This window comes from Cetorhinus maximus, chromosome 1, assembly GCF_964194155.1.
Source record: "Cetorhinus maximus chromosome 1, sCetMax3.hap1.1, whole genome shotgun sequence".
NCBI lineage: Eukaryota > Metazoa > Chordata > Chondrichthyes > Lamniformes > Cetorhinidae > Cetorhinus > Cetorhinus maximus.
This window is the reverse complement of record NC_135879.1, coordinates 3,715,293-3,729,748: the sequence shown is the minus strand read 5'-3', so window position 1 is coordinate 3,729,748 and position 14,456 is coordinate 3,715,293. Positions and strand designations below refer to the sequence as shown.

The following is a 14,456-nucleotide window of genomic DNA, read 5'->3' as shown; positions in this document are numbered from 1 at the left end:
GACTGCTGATTGGTTGGCAAGTGGCGTTGCCATGGAGAATGCACCAGTGATGGTGACTGACAACCAATTTAAGATTGTCAATCGGGCTCGCAATGTGGTGCATTTGCGTGTACTGGAATCTACATATATTAATACACAGGGCCCTGTTCTGTGCTGCCAGAAAGTACGTGTACATACATTGTGCCTGTTTCAGCTAAACAAAATAAGTGACAGCCATTCACTGACTTATTCCTCAGGGCAGTGCCCTGTCCAATCAGGGTCAAGCTGCCTGGTTTAAATTTCAAACGTAGCTTGGCAGTTAACTGTCATTCACCACCACTGGTGCATTCTCCATGGCAACGCCACTTGCCAACCAATCAGCAGTCTCTTCACATAGAGTAGAAATTGTTGTTTTCCCCTTAAATTGGTACGTTGGTGAGTGTCCTGACGAGTGCAAGATGAAAAGCTTAGACATGTCTCTTTTTTCAGCAATACACAAGCTCTGTACAACCAGACGGTTAAATTTCTATCTATCTGTTTTAGTGATGGTGGTTAAGGATTAAATGTTGGAGTACTCCCCTCTCCTTCATTGAAACAATGCCTTGGGATCTTTTACCTGAGAGGGCAGATGGGGCCTGGGCTTAAAGCTCATCTGAAAGACAGCACCTCCGACAGTGCAGCATCTCCTCAGCAATCCCAAGGTCTTGACATCTTTCCTAAAGTGTGATGCCTTGAATTGGGCACAATACTCCAGCTGAGGCCTGACCAGTGGTTTTATCAAGATTTAGAATAGTGTCCTTGCTTTTCCACTCCTTATTTCTCTATTAATAAAGTCAAGGATTTTGAATGCACTTTTAGCAGCTTCCTCAGTGTATCCTACCACCCTCGAGAGCTGTTTTGCTCTCCCTGCTCTCTCTTTGTCCCCTCTACATCCTCGTGGCATTTTTGAAAATGGGCTTCTCGAACATGTGGGTTCGATGATTGACAAAGAAATTAAGGCACATTCAAAAGCTCCATTAAATACTCAGAACGCAGGGTCCTTATCCTCCGGACACCTCGAACAGAAACAGGTGACATGGCAATTGGGCAGCAAAGTGTTGGCCTAGAAGGTCGGCCATGGTCTTATTGAATGGTGAGCAGGCTTGATCGGCTGAATAGCCTAATACTGCTCCTAGCATCTCCTTACTGAGACTTGGTACCAATGGGATTGGTGCACAAATGCCAATGATTGAAAGCTCTGCCCACAAGTCCATAGAACGAGCTGCGCGGCAGCAGATGAGAAGTTTCCTACCTGACTCCCAGAAACTTGGGTAGCTCTCCAGGAGCTGATGTTTCTGTCTCCATCTTTAAGCTGTCGATGTGTGCGATGGAGATCACAGTGGCAGCTACGTACCAGGGCAATCCCATAAATGAGCAAAGAGCCAGTAGGATGGCCACCAAGAAAAGATCGAGGTGATAACCAGCCCCTTTCTAGAGAAAAAAGAGAGGAAACAGGTTCCAGTTCACTAACGCTGCATTTAAGGGAGAAGCAATGTCCTTAATTAGATAAACTTATGAGGGCTAAAGGAGGAGAAGGTTAGACTGAAGGAGCTCAGTGAAGTAGAGTGGCAGTCCCCAGGGAAATCCAGAGCAACGTGGCAATACAGTGCCAACTGTGAGTTAGTGAGTTTCAGTGTCTCGCCTGTGGGTCAGATGGTCGTGGCTTTCATTTAGAGATTTGAGCACAAAATCTAGGCTGACACTTCCGGTGCCAGTGCTAAGGGAGTGCTGCACTGTCAGAGGGTCAGTGCTGAGGGAGTGCTGCACTGTCAGAGGGTCAGTACTGAGGGAGTGCTGCACTGTCAGAGGGTCAGTGCTGAGGGAGTGCCGCACTGTCTGAGGGTCAGTACTGAGGGAGTGCTGCACTGTCGGAGGGTCAGTACTAAGGGAGCGCTGCACTGTCGGAGGGTCAGTGCTGAGGGAGCGCCGCACTGTCAGAGGGTCAGTACTGAGGGAGTGCTGCACTGTCAGAGGGTCAGTACTGAGGGAGCGCTGCACTGTCAGAGGGTCAGTACTGAGGGAGCGCTGCACTGTCGGAGGGTCAGTGCTGAGGGAGCGCCGCACTGTCAGAGGGTCAGTACTGAGGGAGTGCTGCACTGTCAGAGGGTCAGTACTGAGGGAGTGCCGCACTGTCGTCGGGTCAGTACTGAGGGAGTGCTGCACTGTCGGAGGGTCAGTACTGAGGGAGTGCCGCACTGTCAGAGGGTCAGTACTGAGGGAGCGCTGCACTGTCGGAGGGTCAGTACTGAGGGAGTGCTGCCCTGTCAAAGGGTCAGTACTGAGGGAGTGCTGCACTGTCAGAGGGTCAGTACTGAGGGAGTGCTGCACTGTCGGAGGGTCAGTACTGAGGGAGTGCTGCACTGTCAGAGGGTCAGTACTGAGGGAGCACTGCACTGTCAGAGGGTCAGTACTGAGGGAGTGCTGCACTGTCAGAGGGTCAGTACTGAAGGAGCGCTGCACTGTCAGAGGGTCAGTACTGAGGGAGCGCCGCACTGTCGGGGGGACAAGTACTGAGGGAGCGCCACACTGTCGGGGGGACAAGTACTGAGGGAGCGCCGCACTGTCGGGGGGACAAATACTGAGGGAGCGCCGCACTGTCAGGGGGACAAGTACCGAGGGAGTGCTGCACTATCAGAGGCGTTCTTTTTCCAGTTGAGGCCCCACCTGCCTTCTCAGGTGGGTGAGAGATTTCAATGCCACCATTCAAAAGAGAGCAGCTGTGTCCTCCTGATGTGCTGGCAAATATTTATCCCTCAGCCAATACCTTACCAAAAACGATGGTAACTTAGTTAACTGCTGGTTGTGGGAGCTTGCTGTGCATCAATTGACTGCTGGATTTCCTGCACTTACACTTCAAAAGTACCTCTTTGGCAGTAAAACGTTTTTGGAAATCGTCAAAGGCACTATATAAATGCAAGTTCTTTCTTTTGAACACAGGGGATGACTCTAGCTTTAAAAGGCAGGTATTTACTGCGCTGTCTCTACCACGTGCTTTGTTCCTACTTCTGGAAGTTTATTCCCAGCCAAGTTAGCAGATGACCCACCTTCGGGAAACAAGCTTAACCTATTCTTTTATGATGAAACAGGAAACATACCGAGAGCTACTGAGGGATGTGTGGCCAAAACTCACTCTCCCTTCTGCTGAAAGGAAGATCGATGGAGGTCATAAGTCAATGAAAACAATCTATTTTTTAAAAAAAAAATCAAAAGCAGCTCCAAAACAATACACGAGGGCAAATCAGAAGATCAGCTCCAATAATGTCTCACCTTCCTCACCAGTGACTTCATTCCTTAGGCTGAAAAATATATGGCTTGTCAGAGAATTCAAATAAGGCTTTCCATCATCCTGTTTAAGCAGAATACTTTGTTCTCTTACATTTCCCATGAACTCATGGCACTCTCAACCCTTCAGAGCTCTGCCAAACCAACCTCGAGATTTGCAGTGACAGACTGGGAGATTTGGCTCCACCGATGGGAGTCACACGAAGTAGGTGCTGGCTGCCAAGAATGGCTTTAATGTCAATCTTCCCAAGGTACGTGACACAAAAAAATCAAACGAACTGGATTAAGGTATGTCACTGTGCGACAAAGATAATCCGCCAAATAGTCCTGATCATGGCTATTCAATTGTTAGGCATAATTGCTAAAGCGGCTGGTCATGTTGTTAGGTTCCGTGTGGCTTGGCTTGGATTTGTGGTCTCCTGAGACAAAGTATCCTCATCGAACAATATTCAATGTTTCACAGGATACACTTGAGGAAGAGCGTTTACAGCTCTGTAACAAACCTGTCCCTTGCTCCCCTCCAGCACAGTCTCCAGTCCCCTTCCTGTTTCCTAACCTTCACATGAAGAACTTGTAAACATTACTCTGAAATTTGCCTGACAAGTGGCCTCCTTTTATTTTTTCTAAAATGACTACGGCTGGGACTTTCTGGCCCCGCCCACTACCAGGATTTTCCGGTCTTGTCCAAAGTCAATGGGCATTTGTCTGACCCGCTGCCCCCTCCACAGTGCGTCCCATCCCATCATAGCGCGGCTGGGAAATCTCGGCCTACGTTTCTAATTGAAGGAGAGGAGGTGCAATGATTAGGGTGTAAGCACGTGCAGGATTCCTTTACTTCAGTAAGAGTCATGTTTTGCATACATCGGTGAGAGATGTCCAATATCACTGCGGCCATCTGCAAGTATCCTCTCCAACAAGACAAAGGTTGTCACTATCATGGTCAGTCCAATGGATTCATTTGAAGTAGTATTCCAGGTCTATTGTATTTTTTAATGCCAGTTACTATTTCATATCCCTCTACAAGGTCACCTCTCATTCACTTACTTTCAAGGTTGAAAAGCTTACATCTCCAGTCTTCCCTTGTAACTCAACTCTCTTCTCGCTAGGCATTCATGGCTGCTCTCACACCATCTCCAAGGCTAGTGACACAGTGACCAGGATAGGAAATAATATTCAAGGGGCAGTCTGATTGGGCACCGAAACAAGACTTCCTCTGCCTTTTAGCCAATTGTTTTGTCTACATAACCTCCTCCGGCCCTACATCCCTACATCCCTCTGAGATCTCAGCCTCCTCCAATTCTGGCCTCTTGAGCATTCCCGATTTTAATCAGTCCACCATTGTCGGATGTGCCTTCAGTTGCCTGGGCCCTAAGCTCTGGGGTTTCTTCCTTAAACATCTCTGACTCTCTCTTTCCTCCTTTCAGATGCTCCTTAAAACTACCCCTTTGACCCAGCTTTTGGTCGCCTGTCCTAATATTTTGTTAGGCGGTTCAGAGTCAAAACCGTGTTTGATAATCGCTCCTCTGAAGCACCTTGGGATGTTTTACTGTATTAAAGGTGCTATATAAATGCAAGTTGATGTTGTTGGGATGTGAAATGGACTGCTGACTCAATATCTCCCAATTTACATCTTGGACAAAGTCAACATCTATCCTCTGGGAGCAGGGAGGCTGAAAACTCTGGCTATGCACTTGAACCCAATGTGGCTGTGAATGGAAATTAAAATGTCAAAAAGAGCAAGTTAAGAGGAGCAATAAAAGAAACTGAGATATAAACCTTTTCAAATCAATGTTATAAAGAAAGGATTCTAACTGGAGCACTCACCTCTGACTCAAGGGATAAGTTTTATGATGAAAGGGGGAACTTTATCGACACTTTCTATCTATTTGAATTTTTGTTTTATTCTGGTTTGTTTTTAAGCCTTCTGACACCATGTTCCCCTTCTTTTATCCAACTTTAAGTGTTACTGTTGCCCCTGGATACATAGCTCCCTCCCTGATTAGTACAAAAGACAGCTGTGGATTAAACCGGCAATATGTTTATAAGGGAGCTCTCACTCACAATCATTATTCCACACGAGTGCTGTGGGGGCTAAAGAAACTCCCAACGTTAATTCAGTAGCAACCAGGAACCTGCTGGTACTTAAAGGTCACTGCCCCATAGTCTGTCCATCTTTCCTAACTTGCAATAGTGACCACAGTTCACAAAGTACCTCATTGACATCGCCTGTGATGTCCTGAGGTCATGAAAGGCACCTTAGAAAAGCAAATGTTTCTTTCTTATGAAATATATCTCCATGACGACTGACACCTTTGAATCAATCAGCCAGTGCTCACACTCTTCTTCCTGATGTCATTCCAGTGGAATGTCACTAGGTTGAGGAGAAATTCAACACAAAATATTGTTTCCTATATTTCCTCTTTGCAGACAAGCACACATACACACCAGGGACTGGTTAGCTCAGTTGGCTGGGTGGCTAATGCTCACGAATAATGCCAACAGTGTAGGTTCAACTCTCATTCTGGCTGAGGTAGAATTGGGATGTGTCTGCATGCTTGATGTGGTGTCCCTCAATTTATATAACCAATTGTCTCTCTCTCTAATAGAGCCCTTGTGAGCTATTTTGTCTATATGTATGTTCACACCCTAATATCCCAAAGTGATTCACATGAGAGTTATCAGGCAAAATTTGACACTGAGCCAGGTGAGGTTAGGGCAGGTGACCAAAAGCTTGGTTAAAGAAGCAGGTTTTAAGGAGCATTTTTCGGAGAGGAGAGAGGTTTCAGAAAGGAATTCCAGAGCTTAGGGCCCAAGGCAGCTGGAATCTTATTGAAATGATGGAGATCAGGGGATGGGCAAAAGACCAAAATTAGAGGAGGGCAGAGGTCTTGGAGTGTTGTAGGGCGACAGAAGAAGTATCAGTGCCTTTTACTTTGCGTGGTTAATGGCTGCTTAACGTTTCACTGAGAAAGACCTCAGATCGAGTAATTAAAAAATTGAGAAACGAACTTTCAGTAAAACAGTTATGTGTGTGGAGTGAAACAGCACACAGGTTGAACATGTGGGTAATTTTTACAAGCTCATGTTGTTGGCTACAGAAGCAGGAGGACAGAACAAGCATCAGCTGAGGTCAATGCGCCTGATTCAACTTTCTTGTTGCTGAAAATTTAGCACTGAGAACGCAGACTCGGAAGGCCAGGTTTCTGATCTCAGCTTGCCGGGTGAGAGGACCCGTGTCTGGAGCTCCGACACCCCAACAATAGGTGAATGGAGATTTACTAGAACGGTACCTGGGATGAGGGACTTTCAGTTATGTGGAGAGACTGGAGAAGCTGGGATTGTTCTCCTTAGAGCGGAGAAGGTTAAGGGGGAGATTTAATAGAGACGTTCAAATTTTGGAAGGGTTTTGATAGAGTAAATAAAGAGAAACTGTTTCCACTGGCAGAGAGGGCCAGCAACCAGAGGGACACAGACTGAAGGTAATTGGAAAAAAGACCCAAGGGAGAGATGAGGAGAATTTTTCAAATGCAGCAAGTTGTTGTGATCTGGAACAAACTCCCTGAAAAGGTGATGGAAGCAGGTTCAATAATAACTTTCAAAAGTGAATTGGATAAAAACTTAAAAACTGAAAAGTTGCACAGCTATGAGGGAAAGAGCAAGGGGAATGGGACTAATTGGATAGCTTTTCAAAGAGCCAGCCTAGGCATGATGGGCCAAATGGCCTCCTTCTGCTCTGTATGATACAACAGCACACTTGCAACAATGCTGACCTTTAACTTGTGCTCCTTCCTGTTGACAATCACTGCGGTGACTTGCTGGTCCATGAAGATCAGGATGGTGATGAGCAGGGCAGGGAGTCCAGCGGCCAGACACACCCACCAAGGGTTACCCCCAAACGGCGGCACAATCCAGCCTCTGTGCGGACTGGTCGGCTAGAACAAGACCAGCAAAATAGCAAGTTGAACCAGACAGCAACCAAAATAATAACCGACACCAGTAACAAATATTTCTACAACACCCTTAACCCGTCAGCTTCAAATGGGCTTTGATAAATAGTGAACATAAGAACATAAGAAATAGGAACAGGAGGAGACCATTCAGCCCCTCGAGCCTGCTCCACCATTCAATAAGATCGTGGCTGATCTTGTGTTTTGAATTCCACATTCCCATCTAACCCCGATAACCTTTGATCCCCTTCCCTAACAAGAATCTATCTACCTCTGCCTTAAAAATATTCAGTGACCCCCACCTCCACCGCCTTCTGAGGCAGAGAATTCCAAAGTCGCACAACCCTCTGAGAGAGAAAATCTCTCCTCATCTCTGTCCTATAAGGGTGACCCCTAATTTTAAAACAGTGCCCCCTAGTTCTGGACTCACCTACAAGAGGAAACATCCTCTCAACATCCACCTTGTCAAGGCCGTTCAGGATCTTGTATATTTTAATCAATCACCCCTCACTCTTCTAAACTCGAGTGGAAACAAGCCCAGTCTGTCCAACCTTTCCTCCTAAGACAACCCACTCATTCCAGGTATCAATCTAGTAAACCTGGTCAGCAGAATGTCATATGAAGTCACCTCGCACCCTCACTGGACAGGAACTAGTGATTGGCAATATTGCTACAACACCATTTCCTACCTTGCAATCATTCAAAAAGGCTTTAGTGTCATTGTAGTTCAGCAGTTAGTGCTCAGGAAAAGGTGGATATGAAAGATCCCATGGCACTATGTCAACAAAGAACAGGGGAGTTCTCCCCAGTGTCCTGGCCAATATCGATCCCTCAACCAACATCACTAAAAATTAGATTATCTGGTCGTTCTCACATTGCTGTTTGTGGGAGCTTGCTGTGCACAAATTCATTGCCGCATTTCCTACATTATAATAGTGGCAGGTAAGGGTCCAATGCTCAGGCTCACGAACCATGGCCAATAACAGAACCAGTGAATTTTCGGTAGTGATTGCGGAAGAGCTAGAACCTCGAGGGACAATGGCTGCTTATAGGTGGAGGATCCTTTGGGAAAAGGAATTGTGTTTCCTTAACAGCACATGTGTGGAAGGTAATGGGAACTCACCTCATGTACTCTTTTTCCGAATCATATTGTTCATTGAAATGGAAGTGGAAGGTTCATATAAGCAACTGAAGGGCAAAGCACAGGGGCTGCAAGGCATGGAGAAGTGAGCAGAGCACCACTGCAACGGAGAAGTGAGCAGAGCACTACTGCAACGGAGAAGTGAGCAAAGCACTACAGCAACGGAGAAGTGAGCAGAGCACTACTGCGACGGAGAAGTGAGCAGAGCACTACTGCGACGGAGAAGTGAGCAGAGCACTACTGCGACGGAGAAGTGAGCAGAGCACTACTGCAACGGAGAAGTGAGCAGAGCACTACTGCAACGGAGAAGTGAGCAGAGCACTACTGCAACGGAAAAGTGAGCAGAGCACTACTGCAACGGAAAAGTGAGCAGAGCACTACTGCAATGGAGAAGTGAGCAGAGCACTACTGCATGAATAGGGACAGCTTCAAAAGTACTTCATTGGTTGTAAAGAGCTTTGCGATGTCCTGGAGTGGTGAAAGATGCTAGAGAAATGCAAGTCTTTGTTCCTCAGGCTGTATTCTGGTGAGATCGACACTGGGAGTACAAATCATTTCACACCATGACCTAGAGTTTCTGCTAGAATTGGCTCGCGCTCCATTATTTGTTATTTGTCCACTCCTAGGCCTCCTGAATGCTTTGTCTCTTAACAGCATAAGAAATAATAGCCATTTACCCCTCGAGCCTGCTTTATCATTCAATAAGATCATGGCTGAACTCCTAACTGAACCCTACATTCCCACACTACCCCTCTATCCCTCTATTCCTATAGTGCCCCAAAATCTACTGGAATCAGTCTTATGCCCAATAAACTCAATGACTGATCACCAACACCTCTCTAGTGTTGTATTGTAACCAGTCACTAGGGCTTGAATCTATGAAGTGGATTCCCTGTTGATTTAATTCTGATTGTATCTGTGCAAGATTGCAGGCTCTTCATTGAAGCCATGTCTGTGGATTAAGCTTGTTTTTATAATGTGCAAAGTTGCTTTGTTCTGATAGCTGTTCAGTTGAGTCTTTTGTCCTTAGAGGTCTCTTTCTCAGCTGTTGCTGCTACACTGACAGCATCGAGGGAGGGAGGGGTGAGATCTACAGAGAGAGGAATGTGTGATGAGGAGTGAGTTACAGGGAAACTAGCCACTCGATAGATACCAAACCATGGACGTGAACACTTGACACTTGTTACACAGCGAGTTGTTGTGATCTGGAATGCGCTGCCTGAAAGGGCGGTGGGAGCAGATTCAATAATAACTTTCAAAAGGGAATTGGACAAATAGTTGAAAAGGAAAAGATTTGCAAGTCTATGGGAAGGAGCAGGGGGATTGGGACTAATTGGATAGCTCTTTCAGAGTGCCAGCACCAACACAATGACTCAAATGACCTCCTTCTGTGCTGTATCATTCTATACAACTCCAGCTTTGGAGCGGTGTTAAAGTTAGTGGTGATGAACAGTCTGAATCTTAGTGTATTATCAACAGATTAAAGCAAGGGACTGTGTGATTGGGCAGCAGGCTCATTATCCTTGCATTTGTCCTGTAGTAAGAGGTGGTTGAATGTTGAGGGACAGAAAGCAGGCCTGATGTGCAAACTTCCCATGCCATTGGGATCATGTGATCTCATGGTCCAATAGAAAAACTGCCCAGCCCAAACACCAGCTCAAAATGCAGTAGGACAGGACACAGGTTTGAACCTGCAAGTCTCCACTCGTTTGTCATGTGTTACTGGTCACAGGACATTGTCAGTGAGGATGAGGGAGTGGGGACGGATTCAGACCTCCCTGAACTTGAACCTATGCACATTGGGGTACCCTGGGGGGGGCGGGAGGGAAATCAGCAGGATTGGACAACTGCTGAGAGCTGCTCATCTCATCACTCCACACTAACCAATCAGAGGCTGCTTCATGTCGCATGCAGATCCAACTGGATCCAACTCCAAAAATTGAGGCAAGAACTTGAATTTTTGCAGCACCTTCCGCCACCTTATTTCTGAAAGATAGCAGCTCCAGCAGTGCAGCACTCCCACAGTACTGCATTTGGTGAGTCAATTAAGGTTATGCACATTGAGTTCCTGAAGTGAGTCTTGAACTCACAATTTTCTAACTCAGATGTTAGAGTGCTAGTTAGCAACCCCCGCCCCCCCCAATGGAGTCAATATCCTCATTGACATAGCAGAACAAACCTCAACATTTCAGAATCAGGTAGAATTTTGATAGAGTAACAAAGGAGAAACTGTTTTCACTGGTAGTAGGGTTGGTGAAGATGGTGGTGTAGTGGTAATGTCACTGGGCTATTAATCCAGAGATGGCTAATGCTTTTTGGGGACGTGGGTTAAAATCCCACCATGGTAGCTGGTGGAATTTAAGATTCCCAATGAATAAATCTGGAATTGAAAGTTAGTCTCAGTAATGGCGACCATGAAACTATCAATGATTGTTGTAAAAACCCATTTGGTTCACTTAGGGAAGAAAATCTGGAGTCACGTGTAGGCCCGGCCACAGCAACGTGGTTGACTCTTAGCTGCCCTCTGAAATGGCCTAACAAGCCCCTCCGTTGTACCAAACTGCAACAGTGCAAGAAGGCGGCTCACCACCACCTTCTCAATGGTGATTAGGGATGGGCAATAAACGCTGGCCTAGCCAGTGACGCCTACACCCCATGAAAACAATAACCAGAGGACAGAGTTAAGGTGATTGGCAAAATAACCAAAGAGAAGGAGAATTTCTTTTACGAAGCCAGTTGTTGTGATGTGGAATGCGCCTCTCGAAAGGGCAGTGGAAGCAGATTTGGTAGTAACTTTCAAAGAGGAATCAGAGAAACACTTGATAAGGAAAAATGTGCAGAATAGCAAACTGGATAGTCCTTGCAATGAGCCAGCACAGGCAAGATGGGGTGAGTGGCTTTCTTCTGTGCTGTATGATGCAATATAGTGAAAGGTCACATTTGAAGAACAGGCTGGAATCTAACAAAGTAGAATGCAAGTCCTTCAAAGCTGTTAAGTCATATTGTTTTGGCTTCTACTAGTAATTGTTAAGCTAAAGAGCAGTGTACAACAACATTGTCCTACATATACCAGACCAGAACATGCAGTATATCTAATCACCGGTCTTAGAAGAGGATATTCCATGGTCAAGTGGCATAATAAATACACCATAAAAGGTGCTATTAGACATAATTACAGCTGACAGATTGGAAGGGATGGGTTTGCTGAGGGAAATCAATTTGGAGGAATGAACAGTTTCAACTCAACTACAAAAGCAAAAATGGAATGCAGAGAAGGAAAAACCTCACACATTTGTAAGGAATGAGTAAACAAAGAATCATATGATCAACAAACCTTGAACTCGCTTGGCACAATAAGTTTTGGTGTATCTACTCCAACCAGAGCGTCAAGTCCACAGAAGATCAGGATGGCTAGGATGATGGCAAAGTCACTTATCAACTTCCGGATCTGATGGGGTGAGAAACGATAGGATAATGAATGATCGAGGATCGCGCACACAACAGGAGGACAATCCAACACCAGCTAGTGAAAGCTCTATTCAGCTTCTGAGATGTCCAAGACTCTTTACAATCATATGTTCCGAAAAGTGATTTACTTATCTGTGAGATCCTGTTACTAGGCAGAATCAGAGAAATCTCAATGGAACCACAGGACAATCCTTAATTTCTGGGATTCTTAGATTAAGCCCCACACTTTTAAACTAACCTCGCAACCAGACCAAATGTTGTGCAGGTGGCGAGACACTCCTGCAAGTCTCGGAGAATTACATTGACTCACAATGTCTGATCAAAAGGTTTTAGGTACAGCTAACATCTCATCTGTCTTCCGGATAGATGTAAAACATCCCATGACCACTATTTATTATTGCCCTGGACAATACTTATCTCTCAGCCAATGTCACCGAAACACAGGTTACAGTTTGTGGGAACTTGCTGTGTGCAAATTGGCTGCTGCGCTTCCTACATTACGACCACTCCAAAGACCTTCATTGATTCCAATGGGCTTCGGAACGTCCTGAGGTTGTGTGAATCGTGATATAACTGCCTTGTGTGACCAGCCTATGCTAACATTGCAATGCTGACTGAGCCTTCACCCTCAACCAAACAAAGATCATTCAACTCTGCGTGTAGGCTGGCCACTGCATTCGTTTCCATAACAGTCAATTATGCTTCAAAAATAATTCGCTGGGTGTAAAGTGGCTTTTCTGACCTGAGAAGGTTCTAAAGCTACAAAAGCAAACTACTGCAGAGGCTCTGAGATCGGAAATAAAAACAGAAAATGCTGGAAGTGCTCAGGTCAATCCATGTCCATTGGGAGGGGAACAAAGTTAATATTCTGAGGAAAGGTCAATGACCTGAAACATTGGATGGAATTTAATGCCCACCTACCCCGCCACGTCCCCCGGAGGCATGTTCAGAGGGGGGGATGGGTGGGGCTGTGTGATGAGGTGGGAGGGGGAGATCCCGCTGCCCTCCCGCCTCCCTCCCATCAAGTCCAGCGCAGGAAGGCTCATGGTGGGCTTCCGGCTGGAGCCCCATTGAGGACATTTAAGCGGCCTAATTAAGGGCCTCATCCCGCTGCTGGTGCTATTCAATCAGGGCCCCAAAGGAAGGCACATTCCTGCCCTTTGCACCACCCTATCCAGCGAAACCCTTCCTGCGACCCCTAACCCGCCCACACTCACCCCGATCTGGAGATTCATTGACAATCCTCAAGGTAGGCTCGGCTGTAATACCAGCAGTGGCCACTGCTCCCAGTGGCGCTGCCAGCACTGGAGCTTTGATTGGCCGTCAGCTCTTGGGGGTGGGGGGGGGGGGGGGTGGGATTTCCATCCTTGTGGGGGTTTAATCTGGCAGGTGGTCTGGCGCAGCCCAGGTAGGTGCCTGATTAGCTGGGAATAGTCAGGCCTCCCAGAAAGACAGGGTTCCCACGGTTCTCCAGTTGGAGGGTGAGAACCCCATTGCCCACATTAAATCCTGCCTGTTAACCCTGTTTCTCTATCCACAGGTCTGCTGCGTATTTTCAGCACTTGCTGTTTTTATTCAAGGTTCTATATCTCTTCCTCTAATTTGCTCCTAATGCTACAGAAGATTTAGGTGTAAGCAGAGGCAGGCATTATAAGAACCCAATAACACAGAGGCAAATGGTGAATCCTAATAACAGAGCCTCGTCAGCCATGATAGCAAACTTTCCACCGGTGTGTAATATATCTCTGACAGTAAGTGGAATTTCCATTCAGGGTTCGCGTTACAGGCCGATCCTGCCTTGCTGCAATTAGCTGATTATCATCGTCTTTCTCTTGCTCATCTGATCGTTCCCCACTCCGAGCCTCCAGTTTCACATGACTCTCAGCCATTACTCACCTCCGTCTCCAGTAACTAGCGGACAAAGTGGGAGGGGAGGGTTCAACCTTTTTATTTTTTAACTCTAAGTGAACTTCAGGCTGAAAGACTCCCACTCTTGAGAAACAGGGCAGTGAATTGGAAAACAAAGCTTCTAGGCAATCTATCCTTGAATCAGGAGCATATTTTGGGGGGGGGTGAGTCAAATAAATAAATTCTTTTAAAGAAGCATGCAGTGTGATATTGGGCAAAATATATACAAATAAATTGGATCCAAGAATGGAACACATCTGCTCATGAGATGCAGTATAATTGGGATGTGGGTGGTTGTGGAAGGGATTCACACAGTCCCCTGTGGATCTGATATACTGAGCGCAGCATAACTGAGGTAAAACTCTTCTACCGTATGCAGGCAATTGGCAACGTCAGGGTTAAAATCGAGAGAGCAGTGCTGGGGCCCCAGGAGTAAGTGCAACGTGCCAGAGGCACTGACACTAACAAGGTCAGCAGCAAACACCCTTCACTGAGCCTCGTGTCTCCAGAATCAACAACAACAACTTGTATCTATAAGGTACCTTTCACTTTCCAAAATGTCCCCAGGTGCTCCACAGGAGGGTTACAAAGCAAAATCTGACACTGAGCCACTTAAGGGGGTTTATGGGCAAATGACCAGAAGTTCAGTCAAAGGCCTTTTTTTTTTAATGAGAGTTTTGAGGTTTTAAAGA

General features: G+C 46.2%; 1 protein-coding gene across 6 annotated transcripts in view; it reads right to left on the bottom strand.

Moving 5' to 3' along the window:
* LOC144695783 (electrogenic sodium bicarbonate cotransporter 1-like) overlaps positions 1-14,456 on the bottom strand; it is a 201,165-nt gene that overhangs the window by 28,422 nt on the left and 158,287 nt on the right. For all 6 annotated transcript variants that reach the window (XM_078567229.1, XM_078566891.1, XM_078566807.1 and 3 more), the window contains 3 exons: positions 11,723-11,836; positions 7,071-7,232; positions 1,271-1,449 (listed from right to left, as the gene is read on the bottom strand). In XM_078567229.1, coding sequence (XP_078423355.1) covers positions 1,271-1,449; positions 7,071-7,232; positions 11,723-11,836 — 455 coding nt within the window. The remainder of the gene's footprint in view (positions 1-1,270; positions 1,450-7,070; positions 7,233-11,722; positions 11,837-14,456) is intronic.